Here is a 26,574-nt window from a genome sequence, read left to right as displayed (position 1 = left end):
TGGTGCTGTCTAATGTTATATAGAGAATAGATTTTCCCCCAAATAGTCATTTTGTCACAAAGGTCCTTGCCCTTCCTTCCAACTTTACATCTACTATTTAAGGACATTGTTAACTCTCCATTGACTGGTTTCATCTTCCCCACTGTGACTAACTGTATAGCCTTTCGTTATTCTCCAGTTTGGAAGCATGGTGGGTCGAGTGGTTGTGACACTGGGCAGGAAGTTAGCAAGTCCATGTTCGAGACCCAAGAACTGTGGGATAGGGTTGAGTTCTCATCCTTCACTCCAGCTCCTGCCTAGGACATGAAAGGATCCCCCAACTGGGCGTCCTCAAGGCAATGGTGATGTAACTGCTTAATCCTTTCAATCCAGAAGCTTCTTGGTGCTTCTAACATGTGCAAAAAAATAATAACTGTCCAGGCTCACCTGTAACTCACTTCTTTAACCCAATTTTCAAAGTAGAAAAAGGAGGAAATTTCTGTACCAAGTAACTCTGGACTTTGAAGAAAAGATGATGCAAAGAAAATAACCCATGGAATCAATTTCTTTAAGACCCAGACAGACATATAGACAGACAGACAGACTAGAGACTGATTTTTTTAAACACAGTTTTGAAAAGAGATGCTTAGTGAACTGTTTGTAAGACTTGGAAGAGAAGTGGGACATTGTTTCATTTTTAGAGAGCATCCCAAAATGGAAAATATTATTGTTGTTGCTAGGGCCAAAGAAGAATTGTTGAAAGGTGAATTTCCTCTTTCCTTGAATGTCCCCTCCTGATGACAACCAAAAAGTCCCTTCTGAGGATTGAAGGACTATCCTTGATGAAGTGTCACAAAAGTGCTTGTTATGTGGATATATGTGAAATACTATTATGTTCTTTGAAGACACTGAAATGCTTATCATTAAAAAAAAAATCCAAACCTTTATAAAGACCAATAACAATGTTTTGCCTATATTTATCAATCATATTTGGAACCATAGAATCAAGAGCTGGAAGGATTTAGCATCCTTTAATACACAATTATTTAAAACCAAATAGAGTTAAGAGTCAACAAGAAGCCATACTTACGTTTCAGTAAAAGCATAAAGTACTTATGATTATTGTGAAAACAGTACACTCCTAATCAGAACATGATCAAAGAGGCACCCCAGTACAGCAGAGAAGTGAAAATGATCTAAATAGATTAATTACTACGTAAAGAACATTAAAGAGAGTTAGTAATAATCCAGCTAAGGAACATAAAAATAAGCCTTTTATAGTCGTGGAACTCATCTCCACATTGAAGAGAATTAGCATAAATAACTTAATCAAGCATTTTAGATCCTGATGATGAGATTTATCTTAATACTTTGCGTAATTTAATTTCTATAGTATTCATGAAATAATATTAGCTCCCTCTAGTGGTAAAAAATACCAAAGGGTGTGCAATCATGTTAATCGTGGGTGAATTTTCAGGACAAAATATTAATATTAACTGGACATTTCCAAAATCACATCAGGGTTGTGCAAATGGTATATACATTACAGAATTGTGATATAATTGCATTAATATGCAACAATAATTAATTTTACTATGACTCCAGTACTATGTATCTGACTCAATGTCCCTTTCTTCATAGTGGGACTGCCATATCAACCTATATGATTAAATGACACACCTCATAAAACATTTATAATTGGATTTTGCTAGAGTGTGATCTTTGTCAATTTTCTATGAAGCAAGTTTCCTACAGATTTTATACCCTCATTTCCAAAGTTATTAACATTATATACACCCTGACATACTATTCACTATGCTGTTGTACAATCTAGGCTATGCATCTCTTACTGCTCAGATCAAGCCATCCAATAGTATTTGGGGCTCTCTGACCTTGGTTGCTTGCAGATATTTCACTACCCAACTAGGTAACACTGTCAGTCTTCATGCCAAGCTTGGTCTAAGATCCAACAGTTTCCTAGTTGATATTGTGTTTGGGTTTGTCCTTGTGTTGTGATATTAAGTTTTCCTCCTGTCTTCCGACTGCTATTTGGTGTTCATGGATGCACTCTGCTAATCTCCTGCTTATCTATCCTACATAGTGGCTGTTATAATCCTTACATTGTATGTTGTAAATGACTCCTGTTTTAATTTCTTGGGCTACTGGGCTAAACCGAAATTCTCGGGGATTCCTGGAAGCTTACTGTTCAGACAAATCAGCCATCAATAATCAGAGATAGACCATATTTACAAAGCATTCAAAGGAGACAATAAAAAAGCTGAGAAGGAAACAAAAGGATTAGAACACATCCTCTCCAGCAGTCATCGCTCAGATAAGCAGGAATTAACAACAAACAATCATGCAGAAAACAGTACTCCAATCAAGTAATTACCAAGGAGAAAACATGTCAGCTCTGTAAGGTAGACCAGACAGAAAGCATGGCAAGATAAGTTAATTCTAGTTACATTGACAGAATCTTGCAAGTCTGAAAGAACACTTTTCCCTCCTCCCATTTACATCCCAAGAAACTAGGGAAGGTCTCTTCTGAGCTACTTGCTCTGCTCACATTGCTGCTGTGGGCCATGTTGCCTTCTATCTCATTGTACCTTGGCTATGACTCTTCTCCATCTCCCAAGGTGATTCTCACATATCAGTGCAGAACTACTAGGTATTACCTAGTTGGGTAATAAAATGTCTGCAAGCAAACAATCAAGCTCAGAGAGCACTAAGCATTGTTCAGTCCTGAGCTATACATAATCTTGTCCACTAAGGTCAATGAATCCTTACTAGGCAAAACAAACAGTATGTATGTGTACCTAAGTATGTATGTGCATCAGGGGTGGGTTTCTCGCCCCGTTCCAACCGGTTCGGTTGGAACGGGGCCGGCGGCATCCTCGTGCACGCACGCGGTGCACGCACGCGGTGCACGCATGTGTACTAGCATCTGCGCGATGCTCCAGCTGCTCCTGGACGACCGTGCAGGCGCTGTATGCATCCTGCACATGTGTGGAAGCGCAGAACTCATCAAAACTGGGTAAGGACTGCGGGCGGGTGGGCGCGCCCTTCGCCGTTCCCGGAAGTTACTTACTTCTGGGTTCGGCGACCAACCGGTTCGCAGGGACCGCCGTGAACCGGTTGAAACCCATCCCTGATGTGCATATACACACACATACACACACACATACACACACTCATCATATATAATCTTTTCAACTAAGGTTAGCACCTAAGGAGCAATGGAATTTAAGGGAAATTGTATTTCATCCACTTGTGGCTATGTAGAGATTCTAGGCTGATCCCTCTTTTATCTCCCAGGCTCTGCCACTCCTTCTCCTGCAATTACTATTGTAAACCAAGGATTGTTTGGACAAGATTGGATAACTATTTGCTTGAAATGCTATAGGGTCTCCTGCCTGAAAAGGGGGTTGGACCAGAAGACTTCCAAGATTCCTTCCAACTCTATTATTCTAGATTATCTGTATGGTCATGGGAGTATGCAGCTGAAAATGGCTGTCCTATATTTCCCCTGAATCCTGCTTTCCAACAACCCATTCAATACTACAAAAGACTTCATGCTTTTCACCGTAGGAAGTCCAGTTTGGATTGGGAAAATATGGTAGGGAAAAACCTTTCCTATCTCAGAACCACAGTTCTGATCCAAGTCTTTCCCTGTGCAGCAATACTTGAATTTGATATGAAGAGATCTTCAGCACAGATATCCCAATTTCTGGTTGAGTTTGGTCTTGAGCACAATAGAGAATAAATGAAGAAGAAGGCAAATAAAACAAATGTCAGGGGAGAATGGAAGAGAGGAGGAGAGAAGAAAGCAAAAGATTAAGCCATAGCATATGATTTTCCTGAAAACTGTCTGTCATAGAGAAGACAGGTGGAGATGCAGAGTTGGACCATGAAAGCAAGACAGAGGATTTGCAAAGGGAAATGACCTTTTAATCCGCAACATGGTACCAAACAATGTTGACAGGCTTAAAGATGTACTTTTGGGGGGCAGGATTTTTTGCATTTAAAAAAAATGATTATAATTTTTAAGAGAGGAATTTGGCATGCTGCAAAATAAAAGTACCACTTTGTCTCGCTTTTATTAGTGTATCTAAAACCCAATTTTAAAAAACCAAACCAGTAATGAGATATTTGGTGCTTTGCTTGAATGTTATGTCCACTTTGCTTGACAAAAAAGTGTTATATTCTGTTCCTTATTACAGCCACTTTGTGCAAAGAAAAATCTACTCTAGTGGCAATTTTGTAAGTTTCCCAAATTCAATATGAATTCATAACTCAAAAACTTTGGGAATTCCAGATACTGGCATCAACTGACTATAAATGTTAACTATACTTCAGTGACTTCATAATCAAGAAACATGGTTGCAGTATACAGGTAGTCCTCAACTTACACAACTGACCCCAAATTTTCTGTGGCTAAATGAGACATTTGTTAAATGAGTTTTGCTCCCTTTTACAAACTTTCATGGCAGAGTTGTTAAGTGAATCATTGCAGTTGTTAAGTTAGCAATGAATGTTAAGTTAGCAGTGAATTTGGCTTCCTTGTTGACTTTGCTGATTAGAAGTTCGCAAAAGATGATCACATCACTCCAGGACACTGCAGCCATCATAAACATGAGACAGTTGCCAAGAATCCGAATTTTTATCAAATGACCATGGGGATGCTGCAACAGTTATAAGTGTGAAAAAATGGTCATGTCACTTTTTTCAGTGCAGTTGTAATTTGAACTGTCAGTAAATGAATTCTTTAAGTCAAAAAATGTATTTCATTTTTTAAGAATAGAAATAATGAAAAATCATCAAGACCTCAAGCCTACAAAAGTGCACAACCATATTAATGCCATGGGTGGGGGCCTGTTCATTGTAAAACAGGTGTTTTTCTACGAGGACTTTCACTACATTTATTTATTTTGCATTGGGGTTTTTGAAGATGCAGCTGGCAATGCAGTGAAATAACCCATGAAACAAGGGCAACAGTGTTAACATGGAAAAAAATAGATCAGTTTCCACTTGCAAGGGGGGGGGGAGGTTTAAAAACGTTTTGCCAAAAGTCTGGAATTTTGCCTCTGAATTTTGGAAGCATAAGATGGCTATCTAAGTCAGATTTAAACCTAATCAAAAACTTCAAACGGTTGTCTTTGCTCCAAGAATCAAAACACACCCTTAAAAATTAGGCAGGCTTCACAGTCTTCAAATTTAACGGATATTTTGGCACACTACAAATAATTTTAAGTTAATATATCAATAAATGTATAATAACCTGCTTGGAAAAGATAAGTCAATATAAGAATGAAGGCAGCTATAAATTTATTTGATAGTAGTTACTATTTCTATTTCTATTTATTAAATTTATAGGCCGCCCAATCCTGGAGGACTCCGGGCGGCTTACAGAAATAAAAATAATTAAGAGAGATCAAAAGCAAAGAAAACAAAAGTTCTTTTACTAAAGTAAAAGAACTACAATTATGTTTAAAACAATGAGAAATCTAATCGATCTATTATATATAATTTAAAGATAAAAAGAGGGTAAAGTAATGTTACCTTTTTCATGATTTCAAAAACAACCTGCAAAGTTTACATGCACTAATGTTAGCATAATTTCAGTTTACAGTCTTTTGACTGCTTCTAAACATTTGGATCCCAGGAGGTTTTCATTAGAAAATAATAACTGATCCAAGTATATGTGCAATGACTTTGGTTTCTGTGCAAAACAAAAATGTCCACTTGGAAACACTTCACCTCATCCTTTACAAAAATGATCCCATTCATGTGGCTGCAGGCATTTCAACTACAAGATGCCCCATTCTGGGTTGTTCCAAATGTGATCAGCAATATTTATAGAAAGAAACAAGCAAGTACTTGCATATTTTGCTCATACTGAAATCATTAGACATTTATTAACCGAATCTCACTAAATTTCACAAAGGGCAACTGAACAAAAGCTAACAAAATTATTTAATGATTCATCTGAGAAATTATCTTTGGGATAAATCTATAGATAAAGATTTTTAAACAACCATGCATACTGAAGGTACTTACTCATCCAGCAAAGGGTGCTTTGGAGTAAAAAAAATTAAGAAACATTTAGGTATATGTTCTAATAAGGAATATTTTATTCTTTTATGAAAACACTCAGACACTTCAAAACTAAATGAACCAATTAATTTGTCTATTCACTTTTGTTTGAAATGGTTTGGAGCCGTGATGGCAAACCTATGGCACATGTGCAAGAGGTGGCATGCACCGTCGCCAGCTCCTCTTCCAGGTTCCGTCGTGCCAGGTGCACCAGACAGCTGGTCCAGGGTGCAACAGAACCCAGAAGAGCAGCTGTCCAGTGTGCGCATGTGCGCCGGCCAGCTGTTCTTCTGGGTTCTGGTGCTTGGTGCACGTGCGCTCCAGTTTTGGCACTTGGTGCCAAAAACATTAACCATCACTGGTATAGGGTCTCCTCCTTGGACTAGAAGACCTCCAACTCTATTTTTATTGATTGAACAAAATCAAACAGAGATCTCCTGCCCATACCAAAAAAAAAAAAAAAACTATTTGTAAATATATTCAAACCAGGACACCCCCTCCAATCTTTCAAGCAATGCAATTATAGATATTTCTCACATTCACTTAATAGTACAATATATCTAATTTAAAAATTCTATTTCTCATCCACCTACCTGGTGGGCAATGACATTCAGAGGGTACTTCTCTTGCTGTACGTAGTTTGGCTAATCCTTCGTTCAGTTTCTGTCAAGAAAGTAAATGTATAAATAAATAAAAAACTAATAGCCAATAAGTTTGATCCATGCTATTGTTAAACATACAACTCCTAGCCATTTTGAAGCCATAGATTTCATTGAGGAAATTAAGGAAATATTTAGATCTCTCCCACTGGAAATTCCATGACTTGTTTAGCTTTGATTGGATCACACCAGTATTTAGTTAATTTTAAAATAATAGAGTACTTCAAGCCAAATAAAATACACAAACCAGCACTTTTTGATCTTTTTATTCCTTTCAATTATCTTATATTTAACGTGCAAAATCATTTAGTAATAGTGGAAAGAATCTATTCTTAACCACTTGTCACACATTTTCACCTAGAGACTGTAAAATCATTGACTAAGACCCAAGTAAAGCAATAGTATCCATGTATGCATACCGTGCACAAAAATGGTATGCATTTTTTAACTAGAGGAATTACCTTTATAGAGGATTGTCTGTTTGTAGATAGGATTATTCAGCTTTCATGTTTAAAAAAGGAAGAGGCTAGAAAACAAAGCTGCACTGTTGGATTTAGAATACTTCTTTCTGTTCCCTTTTGAGGACCTATGCAGCATTGTAGATGAATAGTAAGCATCAAACCAAATAAAGCAAATAATAAAGTAAATAAGAGAAGGGGAGAGAGATTGAAAACTAGAAATATTCGTGCCAAATTGAAACTGTGCAATTACTGACAATTACAGCAGCCCATGAAAAAAGTGATGTTTAACTTCCTGTTGCACCACCTCATGTCTATTCAGGCATTAAAAAAGAGTTGGGACAAATTACTCATTCTTTTCCTCCCATAGAATTAACTAAAGAACACAACCATTCCAATTTAGTTATTGTGGTGAGAATATCCTACAAGCTCCTGAAAACGTTATTACCAGTTTCAGAACAAAGATTCTGGATGTATTTGAAATAGCAAAGGCTTTGTAAAATTAAGATCCTATCCCTATGATATTATTGAAAACTGCATGAGACTTTATTCATCCTGTTATACATCCTGAGCTCAGCTCAGTCTTCAGAGAAGCTCTCTAGAATGGAGCAGTTAGACTGGAAGTTTTAGAAAATTACAAAGAAAGCTCTACTTATATAGTTAACGCAGCACTGACATTCGTTGTCACTTGCACTATGGATTGATGAAGTTGTTTCCATGGATTGGTAGGGAATCCAATTTATATAATGTACTTTAGGACTGGGCAAATCCTTCCAAATGGCACTGCTGAACACAATGGAGCACTTATTTTGGGCTGTGGGTTCAAGCTGTCTGCATACATGCAGTCAGTCACCTCCCTGCCTTTCTCCCAGCAAAGAAAAGTGATTTTGCATGTATGAACATGAGGAACATCTGGAAGCAGCTGTCAAAGTAGTTGTGCAGGCTTGGAAAAAGATACAGCTGCTTTAACTATTTGAAAAGTGGAGCTTCATATATCCTCCTCCCTCCCCTGAATCCAGAAGCATCTTCTCTAATATACAATAAAGTAACTTTTTTTCTTCTTCTTTAGGACCAAGACTGAGAAGTCAAAGAAGAGAAAAACACAACAAACTGCTCTTTAACAAAAACGTTGTTCTGCAGCCCCTAAGCATTTTCCAAGGCAAATTCGTTTGAGAACTTTCTAACTGTGGGGTGTCTCTTGGGACATTTTGTGCAGTACAAGAATGAGGTATCATACTCTGATGCCCTCCTTTGGAGCTCTCATCTTTCACTGGCATGCCATCACTGATGTCTCTGCAATGACATCCATTCTCTTCTTTGGCACTGACCTACGACAACTAAAAATAACAGCTTGGTAATATAGAAAATACACATTAACATGTTTTAGAAAAAAAGAGCTGCACATATCTCAAACTTTATTTAGTCCTCCACTGTATGAAGTAAATTTAGAGACAATGGCTTTGTCTTTACACTAGTCGAATAATGCAAATCACCCAGACCTCCTGCTTAAAAAGCAGGTGGAAGATCTTGGAACAATTGCATCTTGTATACCATCTGCAGCCACTTTTGGAAGAGGGGGCTTAATGCATGCCTTTGTACTTCACAAGTGGCCCTCATGGAGCTGCCCTTGAAGACTCGTCAGTAACTTTATTTGGTTCAGTAAGTAGCCTGAATAGTTACAGGAGTACTAAGGTTCACCTATATGACTTCTATGTAACATCATCGACTGCACATGCAACAATGATTGCCAGGTAATTCCAAATGCAGTTCAAAGTACAGGTTGTCACCTTTAAAACCATACATCAGGGCTGTCAAACCCATGGCCCATGGACCATATGAGTCAAACACTGGCTACACCCATGCCCGGTTTAGCGAAGGGGGAAAAAGTTGTGAAATGTCACGTGGCACCACTATGACGCCGCGAATTTGACACCCCTACATATACATAGTTTAAGGCTTGGATATCTTCCAAAATCACCTTCTCCAAGATGAATATTCTCCTTTGGTGTGGTCTGTCAGAAAGGGCTTGCTATGGGTCCCAAATGTGATAAAATGTCATCTACAAGGGATCTGTGCCACCTTGTAAATATTTGAAATTTCTTTTTCAAACTGTATATTATAGGCTAAAAAGATATTTCCATGTGTTAATCCCACCAATTGTGTTATAAAAAGATCTATCACATAAGTGAGCATAGAATTTATGCAAGAAGATACAAGTCAAGTTACATGAACCAAAAATTCGAATATGTCTATATAAATACAAAGAGTATTCCAATGTCTCCATATAAGAATTAGTCTAGAAAAAGATGATGATGATGATGATGATGATGATGATGATGATGATGATGATGATGATGATATAGCAGCAACATGAATTTCAACAAAAACAAATGTGAAGTCTTATATTTGGGTAGGAAAAGACAAATACCCGTAGGAATACAGTTATAAGGTGCAGGGAAAATACCATATTCAAAAAGAATCTATCTTGGTAGATCACAAAATATGAGCCAATATGAGTTATTATATACTTGCAGAAGAAAAAAAAACTACACACTCCTAGACTGCATCAAAAGTAGTGTTATAATAAAGTTAATGATAATCACTGTATCTCTTTATTCAGCATTGATGGATTCAGTTTTGAGCATCACATTTTAGGAATGACACTTGAAAAACTGGAGCATGCCCAGAAGAAAACAGCAAAGATAATAAGGAGTCAAGAATGGAAACTACATGGAGAACAGCTGAACGTGTTAGGTAGTTTCGCTTGGAGAAGACAAGTATGGAGGAAGGCATGAAACTTGACTTTAGGTATTTGAAACTGTTTTTTTTAATGGAAGGTTATAGATCCATGATGGCAAACCTATGGCACGCAAGCCACAGGTGGCACGCAGAGCCATTTTTGAGGGCACGTGAGGTGTTGCCCTGTCAGTCCAGCGCACATGCATGTGCTGGCCAGCTGATATTCGGCCATGATTTTCTGTTGTTTTTCGCCCTCCAGAGGCTTCCTCCAGAGGGTGAAAAATCACCCAACACACAAACTGGAAGTTCGGGAATGGACTTCCGGTTTGCACATTGGACTGTTTTTCACCCTCTGGAGGCTTCCTGAAGCCTCTGGAGGGAGAAAAACAGCCCAACTAGCAACCTGGATGTCGGAAAACAGGCCGTTTCTGGTCTCTAGAGAGCCTCCGTGGGTGGGGAAGCAATTTTTGCCTTCTCCAGGCTCCTAGAAAGCCTGTGGAGCCTTTGGGGGGCAAAAAATGGACCTACTGGGCCAACCAGGTCAGAAAATGGGCCATTTTTGGCCTCCAGAGGGCCTGCGGGGGCATTTTTGCCCTCCCCAGGCTCCTAGAAGGCCTCTGGAGTCTGGGAGGATGAAAAACAGACCTACTGGGCCCACTGGAAGTTGGAAAATTGGCAGTTTTTGCCCTCCCCAGGCTCCAAGAAAGCCATGCATGCATATGCAGGGCAGCAGGGGGAATCATATGCATGTGCATTGGGCATGGCATGGGGGGATTAACTTATGAGGTGGATACACACGTGCCTGCAATAGCACACGTGAGTGCTTTTGGCACCCGAGGCGAAAAAGATTCCCTGTTATAGATTTTTTTTCCCTAGAGGAGGAAAAACGGTGGAAGGCCATGTATCTGAACTGGAGAGGTAATTCCTACAATGAACGCGAAGATGGATTAAATACCCAAAGTTTATTTCAGATTTACAATCCATAACACTATGCACTTCCTTTTAAAATCCAATACTTTACTCAGTTTAGGAATCATAATAATCAAGGCAACAGGTTATCCAGCTTTTCCTTGAACATATTCAGTGAACACGATCATCATCTCCCTTGATAATTAGCTCCACCATCAAATTGCTTTCTTCTCGTACCTAAGATCATTCTTCTGGATCATTCTTTGGGGATAGTAGAAACAGATCCTTTCTTCTGATGGAAGTTTTTTAAAGATAGCTATGTATCCCCTTAATTGTTGTGCTATCCAACCCAATTCACAATGTTCTTGAATACTTTATCTAATGTCTATTGAAATCAAGATACTTTATGTCCATGGCAATCCAATTTTTAATGTTACAAATCTAAATAAATGCCAGCTGCACAAAACTTACTACTGACTAATTCATACTGATAACACCACATTATTATCAAGGTATCTGCAGACTGATTGTTTTATTATGTGTTCTCAAATCTTTCCTGACTAATTATTTCAAGTTGTACAGAACCACAGAAATGACCTTGGAGAATCTGTATCACAGATGTCAAACTCTCAGTGTCATGTTGCTTTTGCATGACATATCACAACGTTTTTTTCCCTTTGTGGAGCTGGGGTGGGTGTGGCCTGCATGTGATCCATATGGCCCGCAGGCCGCCAGTTTGACATCCCTGATCTATGAAGTAAGCATATTTTAGGACTAGGAAACAAAGTTTCAGGAAAAACATAGGTAGGTTTTCAAGATTCTGTTACTATAGTCTGTATTAATACAGTTCCAGTCACTTTGAGTCGGTTTCCAGATCTGACCTACCTTGAAGGGTTGGTAATGATTTCCTGGATCCTCCTTTTCCCATTTTTGAGGTCATATTTTCTTCTGACATTACCTTCTTTTTGTTGCAGCCTCGTAAGTCCTCAGACTTACGAATGACAGCTTGGCAGCAGCCAGGCGCATCTTAGCCAATCTAACACTTTTTATTGCCTATCATGGCATTTCTCAACCATGGCAATATGAAGACATGTGGACTTCAACTCCCAGGATTCCTCAGACAGCATGAAGCCCCATAATTTCAAGCTGCCAAGGTTGAGAACCATTTAGGAATTCTATAGTGCACTATTCCCGTAGTATGGTAGGATGCAAATCATGCAGCTCTTCAGATTTAAACTCCTTCAGAATAAACTGATATGTCATGACCATCTCTCTTTTCCTCAATCTCTAGCTTCAGGCCTGCCCCTTCATTCTGCCTGGTACAACACATGCCTTCTTGTTGATAAAGCCTGACAGACTAGGAATTGAGTAGTTTCACCTTTGTACTTACGTTATGTGCTAATGTCTAGCAACTGGTATAAATCTTTTCTTTTATTTTGAATGTATCTGAAGAATCTTTTGTTGTTTATTATCATTCACCAACTTCATCTTATTCTGAGTTTTAGCCTACCTGACACTAGCTCAACAATTATGAATTTTGTCTATTTTTAGCCTTTCTTTTAATCCTCTATATGTGTCCTTTTTGGTTTCAGACCTTTATTAAATATCTAAAACTTGAATCTCTAATGCATGAATACATTAATCCCCATAGTCTTCTTTGTATGCCGGTTTAAAAATGTTTGAGAAAAGTCAAAGCATTCCAATTCTGTAGTCACTCAGCAAAAGAAAATAAACACAGCAGGAGACCTAATAAATGTAAGATTTATACCAATGGTTCATTGATTTAGCATTACTGTATATCTGAACCAATCCAAATTTTTAAAAGTTCAGTAACTATTCTCAACCATAAACTAAAATGAAATCCAAATTATAGCTGGATAGGTTTGCAATATCCAGCTATATGAGGAAAAATAAATCTACTGACTTTCTTTGAGTATTTCTGCAGCATCCACTGCTTATATTAGAATTTCCTTTTTACATAATGGCTATTTCAAGAAGGGATTTTGCATTGCAATATCACTTCATTAAGCTGCAATTATACTATTACATTACACTAGTAATTTCCCCATTTCTGTTGGCTTGTGTTCCTCTATTTCCAAATAGCGAGCCAGTAAAGTTGGACTGAACTAATTGTATTGTATAGACTGGCTACCAAATTCAAAACATTGGTAGGGAAGTGTTATTTATAGCTGGAGAGTGTACTCCAGGATATCTTACAAGTTATCTTGTGACAGTTAAAGAGGTCATGAAGAACCGTATCTGAAACTAATTGAACAATTACCTTATTTGAATGTTCTGTCAGTAATAGCAAAATTAAGAATCAAAGGGCACATTTATTCATATCCATTGGAACTACAGTATCTATGTTTAATCAATTTTGTAGTTCTGCAGAAATTTTGTTTTTGAAATAAAATCTAAACTCCCTGTAATTCTTTTCTTGGCTACTTAGAACCAACTTTAAGTGGAATTAGACAGCATATAGATGTTGCTGTCAGATTCTGTCCTGGTTTTGTTTAAATGTTAAGCAATTTCATGCCAATTTTCCAGTCTTGGAGATATAGCTACAGACTGAGCAACACTATAAACTATTTTCCTCTTTTGGCATGGATTTTGCATCATGTCACTACATCCCACACACTTCTGGTCTTTTAAAGAAAGCAAACTATGGATAATTTGCATAGGATTAGAAAAAATACCATGAAAGGGATTCTTAGCCTTTCTAATCTTTTTCCCGATGTTGGCTGCAAATTGTAAAATTTCATGAGCAAAAAGTCCCAAACACTATAAACCTGTTAGATAAAACTTACAGTACTTTATTTACCTATATTTCAATATTTGTAATCTGCCCCAATCCTGAAAGAAACCAGGCACTACATCATCAAAACAAACAAAAATCTGGAAACAGAAATAAACAAGGGCAAAACATAGAAATGCAATCCAATGCAAAACCTTAGACAAACAATCTCAATCAATCAATCAGCCTGGATCAGAGGTTCATTGGAATAAAGTATATGTAACTGGTTTTTGAGATGTCAGCAAACAGAAGCTTCACATACCTCTGAAAAGAAAGAATTCCAGAGGAAAGGGGGCTACCACTGAGGAGTATTATTCTGTATAACTCCAGATATGGATTTTACCTCATATTTTAGAATAGTAGCCATCCTGGTTTATTGCAGAAACAAAATCAACACTGTAAAATTTTAATCTCTTACTATAGAATGCAAATAAGTTATCTTTTCATATGTATAACAAATATCTTTGTTTTTACAGTGACATAAGCTTCTGTCCTCACTTCACATCAGCAATTATTCTATGAGGAAGCAGAATCAAGTTGTCAGTGATATCTAACCTTTTGTGAAGGCATAGAACAAACAACTGGGTACTTAAGAAAAGTGCCTTTGGCTTCCCTCTTGTCAAGCTTAACTCCTGATGGCTGTATAGACATGTCCATGTAGCTTTCTTGGCAACTGAACAAAAGTGATTTGCCACGGCATTCTTCTAATTTTGTCCAATTTTGTCACCTACACTACAACCAAAGGACTTTCTACTGGACTTTCATCCAAGTAATAATCCAATCACACCATGTTTTGTTCCAGATCAGCCCAGTTCCATGCTAGAAAGGGGAATGTCTTAACTGTAACAGATAATTAAACCGATATTATGTGAACACCATGCCAGTCAAGTCTCTGTATTAATTGCCAACCAATCTACAACATATGACCCATGATTTGCACATCTTTCCAACCCCATTTAACACACTTCATAGATTAAATTAGCTTCATTTTACACTTTCTAGGAGACTCTCCCTTTCCTGGGAAATATTCTTAAAGTGCTTTTGATTTTAAGAAAGGTTATTACTGGAGCTTTTCCCAACTCTACAAAATATGATTATCAGTAAGTTTGAAATGTTTCAGCCATTTATAACAAATGTCCTCTCTCTAACCTGAAATCCTCCAGGTATGTCTTAAATTGCAATGCCAATTTGGCATTCTGGAAAATCAACTGATCACTACGATGTGAAGACTGTTTTGAGCACTGCTGTCACAGTTTTTTTTAAAAAACAAGGCAATGAAATAATCTAGAAATCCAGATTTCACCAATGTATATTTACAAAAGTGTACAAAATTAATTACACCTTTACAGTTTTGTGAGTTGTGGTCTAACATTTCTGGAGAATACTTGTTTAAAAGAGGTTTGGAGAGACTTTACATCCTCAAAGCACTTTTACAATTTTGGAACTATAGTGAAGGAAACATTCTGTACTTGCTCAAAATATACATTTCTTTTACATTCATCCAAGGGAGTTGATTAAAATGTGAAATAAAACAAAAAAACAAAAATGATCCCAGGAAAAGCAAAGGCAACCCATCTCCAAAATGGTGCTGAGAAAGCTGCAGGAATGCAGCCACCAAGAGTTAACCTCAACTAGAGGATGTCTTTACTTATATATTGTAGAGCTTGCAATCCAGCAATTAAAACAGTGCATCCTGGCAGATAACAACTGGGTTAAAGCCAGATCTGAATCCTGGCTCAAACAGTTTAGATCAAAGGATGCTCTCTCAAGTCACTAGCAACATGCTAATGGTTTACTAAAACTAATTAAACCGCTGTGGTTCTCACAATATATTAAGCAAGGGATGGATCATCTCGCTCTAGTTTAGCCGGGAGTGTTGTGACAACAACACGGAGCAGGTGTTGAGGATAGGGTTTTCACCAGGTCCCAAGCTCTTTGAGGAAATGTAGGTTAAAAGGTTAAGCATGGAGTTCCACAATGCAAAACACCCCCACAAGTGTTATCGTTTGGAGAAGCCGGAGAGCGGGGTCCCATCCGCCTGCTTCCAGTAACGAGTTGTAACGGTCTCTCGGCCAGTTACAGCAGAAACGACACCCGATGCCCTGGGAGGCACTTTGAAGACCCACACAGCTATGCAGAGTCCCGCCGCTTCAATAGATCGCAAGCGGCGGCGGCGCCTTCAGATGCCCCCTCAGCCTTGGATTAAGTTGTGAGGTGCGACGGGGCTGTGCCTGCATTCTCGGGTCGAGCCCCGCGCTGTCAATCAAACAGACGTCTGTGGCCGAGATTTGGATCCCTGCCTGCCTGCCTGCCATTCGCAGCCCCTTCCTAGAGCCGGTGGGGGAGAAAGCCAGACTTTCCTTCGAAAGTTTACTTGAGAGAAGCGGGCGAATAAGGCAGCCTCCGGCCCCGCCGCCCCGCCCTTGTCCCCTTGGCCTCCACCCCGCCCTTCTCAGCCCTTACCTCCTGGAGAAGGTCGTCCACCTGAGGCTGAAGCGCGGCGAGCAAAGGCTCGGCTGCCAGCTGCTCTCCGGGGCTCCAGGCGCGGCTGGCTAACTCTTCTTCCAGGGCCACCAGTCGCCCTTGCAGCTTGGAGGTCTTGGCGCTGAGGAAAAAGCAGGCGCCCACCGAGAGGACCGAAAAGAGCAGCGAGAGGATAACGGGGCCCCTGCCGATGGCCCCGGCGCAGCGGCCGCCGCTTTGGGGCGCAGCCTCGGGCGCCTTCTCTCGAGGCCCGCTCATCTCGCTGCCGCGCGCACGCTCCGCGAGAGAGAAGAGGGCGAGCGCTCAGGTCCTCCCCGGGGAGCGGCTGCGGCGGCTCCTGCGGTCCCCTGGCTGAGGAAGCGCTCGCTCGGCGGCGGTCGCGGCGGCAGCTCTTGGCACCCGTTGGCCGAGCGAGAGGGGCAGGAAGTTTGGGAAGCGTGGCCTCTTCCCTAGCATGGCCCTCCAGCTGCGCGGGGCGGGGGCAGGGAGGAGGGTAGGTGGGTGACTGCCTGCCTCTCTTTCTCTCCCCCCCCCCTCAGCCCTCTGGCACTGGGGAGGCGGGGGCGGCGTCCACCACTCTGGGATCTCCTTTCCCGGGGGGGATTCCGAAAGGGATATCCCACCCCCGCGCCTTCGCGATATCCGAGCCCTCCCTCCCCAGCTCAGAAATGGAGAGGGGGATCGAGGCTGTGAATGGGACCCCTTCTCCTCCTTTCTGCTGCTGCCCACCCGCCCGCCGCCGAATAATTCTTCTCAGCTGATGGGGTACAGTAGGGGTCTTCTCAGCCGTCCCGTCGGTTTCTCCCGAGGGCAGCGACGGCGGTCAAAAAAAAAACAAAACCTCTTCCCCGAGTAGTGGATGAGTAGAGCCGTGTCAAAGTCTTATCAGTCTTATCAGATGGCCTGGAAAGACTGGGGTGTGCGTGTAAATTTTTCTATCCCTTGATACTATTCCCATTCTCGGTGGCATGGGATATGTGCCATTGAACGTAGGTGAGATTCACTTCTGAGTTGGCTTTGCTTTATAGAGGATGGAAGGGATAATTAGTCCAAAAATGAGCTTTCCATCCAAAAAGTATCCAAAGACACAACTTCATAGGGGTTCAAGATATCTATCTCGAACCCCTATGAAGTTTCACCTTCAGATACTTTTTACTTATATATTATAGGGTCTGTGGTCTTTAATTTCCAATGGCTCCATTCCACCCCAAAGAAAGACACCAGATGCAATTTATAACCTATAACCAATAATTTATAATTGTGGCAAATATATGTAGCTCAGGTGTAGGATAAAAGTGGAGGTTTGTTCTCCAAGAGTTGTGTTCCGTTACCAGACTAAGTAACATCTTCAACGGAATTTAGGGAATGTCAGTGTTGCTGTTGTGCTTATAAGGGCTTTGAGTGGTCAGTAGATCCTGTGATGGAAGGGTCAAGACCCTCACCTGACATGACCCTCCCCTCACAAGACCTACTGACTGCTCAAAGCCGTTAGAAGCAGAAGAACACCAACACTGACATTCCCTAAATTTTGCTGAAGATGTTACCTACTCTGGTAATGAAACATTCAAAAATCAACCACAAGCTCGGAGAATGAACCTCTATTCTCATATAACATACATTAAAGAGACCATGTTACTGTGATGGAACTGTAAGAAGAGCTTGTCCAGCATTGTGTCACACAGTGGACAACTTGATTGAATTGGGAAGCTCTTTGAACCTAGACTGGAGGCTGAGAACCCTCTTCCACTGTTACTGCCTAGGGCCGCCTATAATTCAGGATGTAGTAGACAATTAGTATTCATAGCCATTGATATCCTGATCCTCTGATCTTCCACAATGCCAGTTGTAAATTCTAGTTTAACTGAGTCTCATTTAAAATATTTCTATCAATCCCGAATCTCTCTGCATTCAATTGCAATGGAAGATTTTGAAGTCTAAGGTAATGAGAGAAAACCTCATTATCTAAGCACTGCCTGATTTGAAACCCTCTGTATTTGTTTCCTTTTGCTCTAAGAGCCTTGATTGCTGTACTGTAGCCTTTCTTTGCAGAAGAGTTTCTCTAGCCCTTAATAATTTTGATTGTCATTGTTTGCACCTTTCCTAGCTCTAAAATAACCCCTTTCAAAGTGTAATGATCAGTGCTTTGAGTGCTAAAATCTCTAAAGTTTCCAATAATTGAATTTCCCTTTGTTGTGGCAGCTGTACATAGTTACATTTTCATCAAGTCGCCCACCGTGACAAAAGATCTCTTTCCTGGTGTTACTACTAAGAACCCATTAATGTACTGGTGAGATTTTATGTCAACATATATCACTTCACAGTTGTTCACACTACATTTAATTGTATCTATCTATCTATCTATCTATCTATCTATCTATCTATCTATCTATCTATCTATCATCTATCTATCTTCTCATCCATCTCCTTCACAGATGCATTTAAGATGGTTTATACACATCTCACTCTGTTTGAAGGCTTTGGGAGATTTTTGCAGTCCATTTTTGTTGTTACTACACTGAATAGTTTGATTTCATCAGTCAACACAGCTATAACCACTCAGCCCTAATTTTAGTTGTTGTTCAGTTGCTAAGTCATGTCTGACTCCTCGTGACCCCATAGACCACAGCACACCAGCCCCCCACTCCCGTCCTCCACTATCTCCTGGAGTCTGCCCAAATCCATCTTCTTTGCTTCAATGACATTATCTAACCTCCTTTTGCCTTCCATCTTTCCCAACAGTAAGGTCTTATCCAATGAGTCCTGTCTTCTCATTTGGTGGCCAAAGCATTTGAGCTTCAACTTCAGTATCTGTCCTTCCAAAGAACAGTCAAGGTTGATTTCCTTTAGGATTGATTGACTGATTTGATACCCTGCCTCAAATTTACAGACTACTAATTGGAAGACCTCAGTTGCAATAGACATTTTAGTTCACATATCTATTGTCTAGACAGCAGACACTAAACTCAGAAGCCCAACACTGCTAGTTCAGAATTTACCAGATTAAAGTCCATGGTGTCTAACACATTCTGAACAATTAATTACATCATTTTACATTATTTACACTATATAAGAGATGTAAGTTGGAGGCAAGTGATGTCAGTTTTTTTGGGAGAGGGGGAGGTTTCAACAGATATTTGGCTTTAACAGACATTTCCCCTCCCCCAAATCCTCCACAAAATCACACATGCAAATAAACAATAGCAGTTACAACAACACTCCCTGGAGGATTCCAATTTACACATCTCATCAGTGTGAAAATTGGCCATTTATTCCCATCATGGTTCCAGTTCTTTACCAGTTGTCAATTAATTATTGTTCCTTCCTCTTACAGTTAAATTTGCTCAGTTATTTTTTTTATTTCTTTTCAAAAAATATTACTGTTGGGTCAGTATTGACAACATGTTTGTTAATACCCTTAAATAAGTCTATAAAAAAGATTTAGCTTTAGAGAAACTATTTTGGTCTCTTTTCATTAAGTCTCATTCTTTCATGCATGTGTTTATTTTATTTTTTAATAACACTTTCAATAATTTTCTCTAGAACCGATAACAAAACTAACTGGCCTAATACCTTTATTGCCCCCTTAAGCCCTGTGAGTCACACTGGCTTTTTTCCAGTTCTCTGGAAGTTCTGTGTTCTTGAAAAAAGATAAACAATTTCATATTAGAGTTCTTCAAAATGTTCTGTAGGGATATTGTTTGGACTTGAGGTTCTATTTATTTTTAGCGTGTCAATTTGGCTCATAGTTTCATCTAACATTACCTCTTTGTCCTGTCTACACAATCCTATACATATTTATTCAAGCATAAGCCTGACTGAGCTTGGAGGGTCTTATTCTAATATAAAATCGCATTAGGTTTCAATCTTAAACGTTATTTTACTTGAAGGTAATATAAATTGAACTCAGTTGCATGATGGTTCTAAGGAGCCCATTTTAATTCTATGAAATCTAATTTTTATTTGCTTGCACTTTCAAAGGCTTTTGATAAAATCACCAAATATCCCTGAGCAAACTTAGCAGTTATGGAATAAGAAGAGAGGTTCTCTTTTGATTAGAACTGGCTACAGAAAGAAAGCAAGAATAAACAGATCTTGCAATGAATACATCTAAATAATGGAAATGTAAGCAATGAGGGGATGATTTGGAACCAGTGTTTTTTATCTTTTAAACATACAGAGAGAGAGAGAGGGAGGGAGGGAGGGAGGGAGGGAGAGGGAGAGAGAGAGGGAGAGAGAGGGGAGAGAGAGAGAGAGAGAGAGAGAGAGAGAGAGAGAGAGAGAGAGAGAGAGAGAGAGAGAGAGAGAGAGAGAGAGAGAGACTGGGACATGGTATTAAAAAGCTAATGTAGTTCTGAAGCATAAAATGTCTTTTACATATAAAATAATAAGGCATAGTTGTGATCAATCAGAAAAGAAATATAATTAGCTGACCTGCAAAGGTTTTTTAAAACTTACTGGACTATAAAAGAAAACCTAGAATAACAAACATAGTGCAGTTTTACTCAAAAATGCAAATATTCAACTTTGTGGAATGTTACTTATAATTGTGGGATAATCACTGCAGTCTAAATGTATCAAAGACAACTGAATTTATTTTTGAATAAACTGTTATATAATTGACCAGCAAAGCCCTATATCCCTGCCTCTTGTCCCCAAGGTAATATATTTGGCTTTTGGCTGGAGATGATACTGACTGCCTATGAGTACCCACAGAGTGCCACCTCCTGTTGTGTTGCTGTTGTAAATTTGTAATAATCTTAAGTCAGAGCCAAACTGCAGGCACAATGGAGATCTAGTTTCTAGGTTACCCTTGTACTCTATGCAAATGAAGCACTACAGAAATCTCTGCAGTGAGTTGTAAATTTTCCAGATGTTTTCAAAGTAAGGAATGCACTTTTATTTTCCTACATGAAAAACTAACGTATGGCAAATCAAAAGAAATATTCAATACAGCAACTTCCTAAGGACTATGTGTTGGCAGAATATAGATGTGTAAGAAGGACAAGTAGTTTGAATCAGGAATATAGGTAATAATATGACTCTTGGTCACTCATGATAATTCATTCAAAAATACTCAGTTGTCTTTAGTGGAGGTTATCCTTCGACAGATGAAAAGAGGAGTCTCAGTTTTAAAATGTGTGCATTATGCAGCTCCTAAGTCATAAACACTATAATAAACAGCTGGCTAAGGAGACCTTTAAGATATTTCTGAGAGACAGAAAATGTTTAAGGCAGGGAAAGAGAAATGGCTATTGATACACTATTTTACTTATCAACCTGCCATTCGACCTTATTTTATTTGAATAAAATAATCCACCTAGGCAATTTCTGTGCACTGCACAATTCAATCTTATTGCAGCTATCAAGATATGGAAAAAAAGAATAGTTGTTGTAGAGCCACTTTAGATGCATCCACCATCTGATAATCTGAGGGCTGAATTTTCTCCTGAAATTCAAGTTCTTCTAAGTGGTTCTTAATAATGTTCCAGTTGAAGAGTTTTCATCTAATCCAGGAGCAAATATTGCAATTCGATGGGGACCAACTGGCTATAGCCATTTTCATTGATGCTCAGTTGCATCTGCTTCGTTAATACACATTTTAATTTAAAAAATGGAAATAATGAAAAGCCCCAGCTGCAAGGACATATTTATAGAGAAATCATTGAGACCTAGAGGTACTGGTGAATGCTTTATCAGAAGTCCATCTAGTTTGAAAAAAAAGACACAGCTAAACTGGGTGGGAGGAGGATTCCAAGTAGAGGAAGCATTTCACTAATTTATCTTATCGTGTTTTGTGACTGTTAGTTGAGGTAAAATTTGGGAGAATGTCCACAGCATACTTTCTAAAATGGTTAATTACTCCAGAAAACTGGCCGTCATTTTCTAATTTATGTTTCCTATTACTGTTGTTTTTAGTATCTGTACATGCCATAATGCAGTCTTTTGCATTCTTTCCATCTGCCTTCTATGCATCCACTCTTAATGAGTTAAATTACAGGGGGGAGGGAAATCTTCCCTTTTGCTTAATAAAATAACAAGATTCTAATTCTAAGGTGATCATAGGCTTCATATAATCAATTCAAATTGCAATTAAGCGCCCATGAGTTTAGTATGCATGCATTAAAGTTTATAATATATTTCTTTTGTTGGTTCAGAAATTATAAATTGATGTAATTACCTTTAGCTTATAATGCCCCCTACTGGAACTTGCTTACTTGTTAATTTGAGACATTAAAACAATAATGGTCTATTCCATACACATTTAACATGATTTAATAGTCCCATTGGTGAGACTTAACATCATAATATATTTAAAATACATCTACATTGATATAGTACCCTGCTAAATTGTCATTATTCATTTTTACAGCACAAACTTAGTTATTTCTACTTTCAGTAGAAACTAATATTCTTAATTATATGTCCTCTTAAACTTAAGAGATAAAATTCAGTGCTAAACATTGGTAGCTTGGTTTTGGCATGTGTTATATAAACCTAGGCAATTGTGGTTTATTTAATAAAGCACAGTTAATCAAATTTAAGAATTTGGAATCCAACTTTAGATCCAAAAACAAGATCCACTGGCTACATTGTAATGTAGTTTGTGCGGTAGGACTGTAACATACTGTAGTTTCAAAAATTGCACTTGATTATGTTAAGCCTTTTTCTTTAGCTATTCCTCTCTTTGTTTATTCCTTAAGTTTGTTTATCTGGATTGATGCAGTTTTGGGAATTTAAAACTTGTTGTTTTGGTTGCTCCTAATAAAGGTATTGGCTGACTATGGTTCCTCAAATGGAATAAAAAGCATTCACAAAGGAAATTATACATTAGTAGTAGAGCATCATTGCTATTTATTCTGGATGGGCTGTATTTATCCTGGATGGGATATTTTAGATTACTAAGAGTGTTTTTCCCTTTCTTTAAAAAAAAATCTGCTCTGGAGAATTGAGGAATTCTCTTGGACTCATTTGGATAGCTGATGAATGTTGCAAGCAGGAAGGAGAAAGAAGGGAAAGCAGATTATAGCAATATACATGATTGTTTCAATCTTCTGCATACCAGGTCTGTAAAAATGATATACTTTAAATACTAATTAACTTTGTTTCTATACCTGCCAGTGTCTTGTTTGTTATTTAGTGACCTCACCACTAAATTTCAAATATTTCTGTCTCATTGTTCAATGTTTTGTCAGGAGCAGGACACAGTTTTTGTGATCTGGGAGCTGTTGTTTCATGCTTTCTTGTCATTTACTTAAATGATAACATAGTAGATTTCCAGAGTAGATATAGAAATTCCATTTCTGTATACTCAAGCAACACCTCCACACTAGGAAATCTTGAATCACTCCTATTTATCTGCACCAGTTTATTGCTACAGTAGATGGGCAATCAACTAGCTGATAAATGGACCTGACAAATATTCTTTTAAAAAACTCTCTTAATTTCCTACATAAATGAAGACCTTTCAACTATTAGCACTTGCCCTATAGGGAAAAAAATATCACTTTTTATAAATATATATATTTCCTAATATTTCAGCCAGATTAAGATCTAGTGTAGTTCTCAATAACCCAATAATTTTAAGATAAACCAATCAGAGTATAATTAACAGCAAATCCACGTGCCCTCCGTTTTTGGTCCATAACTCTTATACATCCAGTGACCATGGATTATGGGATTTGTAATCCAAAACATTTGCAAAAATCAAGTTATTAATATTAAGATGTCTTCCTATTCAGACCTAACAGCCTCCATATTCTAGGTTAGGACTTCTACTGCATCTGCCCAAGGCGGAGATTTACATCTAATTATCATCAGCATGTTGATGTAACCTTACCTCGTGCCAATGGATGAAGATGCTAAGATTGGATACTTCTAACTTAAATATGAATATGGACAATGCTATTGTAATAATCACTAACCTTGTAACCAGTTATTGAACTCAAAGCACGAATAGTAATCATGTTGTAGAAATTAAATAGAAAAGCAGCATTTCACTAAAATATGTAAAATTATAAATTATTTACCAATACCCTAGCAAGTCATAGCATTTACAGAATGATAATCATTGTCTTTTGTCCATGAAGAGCCATTTAAATAGACATTTTTAATCAAAAAGAGATCTGCTAATATAAGTGACAAACAGCAAAGCCTGGTCAGCTTCAGCACGCTATTGCAGCCCCAGCACATAGCTCGTCAGGGCTTTGTTTGTTGCGCCCACCACCAGTCAACTGAGCTGAGCTGCCGCCGCTGTTGTGAAACACTGGAGCCTTCACTGCTGAGCAGCTGATTGGCAGTTGGATCAGCCTCCGGAATAACACTGATCAGCTTTTCTAGGCAGCAGGACAGTGCAGGCAGCAGGGTTTGCCGTCACCTATCACCGCTGCCACTGATCACCACATATTGCCACCGCTGCCATTCGGCATCGGTGATCCCCGCCTAGAACAGCTGATTGGTGTTATTCTGGGAGGTGGATCCAACCACTATCAGCTGCTTGGCAGTGAAGGCTCGTGTTCCCTGGCAGCAGAGAATGGCAGCAGTGGTGACAGGCAGCGGCGAACACTGCCACTGCATCAACCCCCCTCCTCCCAGTGCAATATTGGCTCTAGAAGATGCAGAGACATTTCCACCCACTTTGTGTGTGTGTGTCTTATAGTGAGAAAAATATGGTAAATAGATCTCCTTTGTAGCAGAATTTCCTATACCTTACTTGAACCAGTAACTTTCCTATTTTCAAAGCTGGTTGCCTGTTCATTCCCCATTAGTAAATTGTGATGAGTGGTACTTGACTTTATTATACACACCTGTCCAACCCACTTCAGTCCCTTTTAATAGAAGTCCCACAACTTCATCTGATCTGGTCTTTTCATCTTAACTTAAAGAAATACTAATTTCCAGTTCTTCACTGCTTATAAAGTTACTTTAAAAACAGCAACACTAAAATTGAATTTTGGAAGAAAATAAATGTTTGACTGCCATAAAACTACATATAAACCAGTCAGTACCATATGAACTGGAAACTCTTCACTCCTTAGTTCCCTCTGCAGGCGTCTAATAATAATCTGCTACAGAATGTTAGGAGCACTATAAGAAAATTTACAGAAAGGGAGAATTGTGACTTTTCCTGTCTATTAGCATAATCATTTCCATGAAAGCAAGCAATTGGATTTACCACCACCAAAGAATGGTTGAAGAATGTCCAAAATGCAAATCTAGTGTTCGTGTGAAATAAAATCCCTCAAAAAAATACAGTACATAGAATAATTAAAAATACACTTCTGAACTGGCAAGAAAAGATGAAAAATATAGAGCCGACTCATATAAATTAGGTATTTAAAGAAATAAGGGGGAAAGTGTGTTAATGTTTTTATTAATCACACATCTCCAAAAATTTATAGAATGTGAATTGCTAGGGAGCTTTCATTTCTTCTGAAATCTGAACTTCTTTGTGCTATTCTGCTTGAATAGTTTTCCAGAGGAAGGAGAGGAAAAAAGATGAATGGGAGATAAAATATAGGCTGTTGGCCAAAGCATGTAGTTATACAAATGCCTCATGAAATTGCTGTAATGACTTATGAACATTAAAAGTGGAAGCAGACAACATAATTAACCTGGAATTTCTGGCACCATACAGTATCTGACATTGATAATAACTGATGGTCAGCTGAATAGAGTTATTTACAATTAATCTGACTCAGCATCTTGTTTTATTACATTTTTGGATGACCTTGGTTCAAACAGTCTTTTTTTATAATTAGATCACAATATTGGTATGAGAATAAAATGGGAAGTACCCCAACTGAATTATTTGGATCAAGAACAGTATCAAAATACAGTAAATGCCTTTTCTGTGATTATAATAAAACCATTCAAAAATTAACATAGCTATGTTAAAAAGGCCTTCACAAAAACTCAAATGGTTTTACAGATTTTAATATTATTTTCTTGCTTAAGTTTCTTTGAAAACAACAGAAAAATTGGTTGCCATTATCTTCCTCAAATATGATTTTGGAGTTTCTTGATGCAGGTAGCCTGGTTTCCCTCGTGTCCCTTATTCCTGTTATGTATTGCTTAGAACATCAACTTTATTCTTTCACCATTAGCAGAAACTTATAGCTCTGCCAGTGTCCTTTTCAGGGTCCCTGAAAGTAGTAAGACACTGCACTATGTCAAGGTCACATGTCAAGGAAAGGTGGGCACAGAGTGTGAAAAATATAAGGATACCTTTTGAACCATAGCTTTGAATATGGTAAGAATACCAAGGACTGCAATGAGAATCAATCCATCAACAAGGAACAAAAAAAAGAATGATCAACAAGCCGAAATTTACATACTTTGGCATGCAAACATGTTTGGCAAGGTTCAGGTTAGCAGTGGAAGGGTAAGCAAATAGGTAGGTAGGTAGACTAGATGACAAAGGCTTTGAATGAGTTGTAGATTATAATTGAAAGTAGACTGA

The 26,574-nt window shown here is 38.6% G+C and overlaps 1 protein-coding gene across 1 annotated transcript in view; it reads right to left on the bottom strand.

Moving 5' to 3' along the window:
• COL23A1 (collagen type XXIII alpha 1 chain) overlaps positions 1-16,633 on the bottom strand; it is a 272,186-nt gene extending 255,553 nt beyond the window's left edge. The window contains exons 1-2 of the mRNA XM_087709496.1: positions 16,095-16,633; positions 6,666-6,735 (exon numbers count right to left, since the gene is read on the bottom strand). Coding sequence (XP_087565622.1) covers positions 6,666-6,735; positions 16,095-16,373 — 349 coding nt within the window. The 5' untranslated portion in view covers positions 16,374-16,633. The remainder of the gene's footprint in view (positions 1-6,665; positions 6,736-16,094) is intronic.
• Between the last annotated feature and the right edge of the window lie 9,941 nt (positions 16,634-26,574).

This window comes from Thamnophis sirtalis, unplaced genomic scaffold, assembly GCF_051295495.1.
Source record: "Thamnophis sirtalis isolate CommonGarterSnake01/CBP01778 unplaced genomic scaffold, rThaSir2_p1.2 scaffold_3, whole genome shotgun sequence".
NCBI classification, from domain to species: Eukaryota; Metazoa; Chordata; class Lepidosauria; order Squamata; family Natricidae; genus Thamnophis; species Thamnophis sirtalis.
This window is presented reverse-complemented; position numbering and strand designations above follow the sequence as displayed.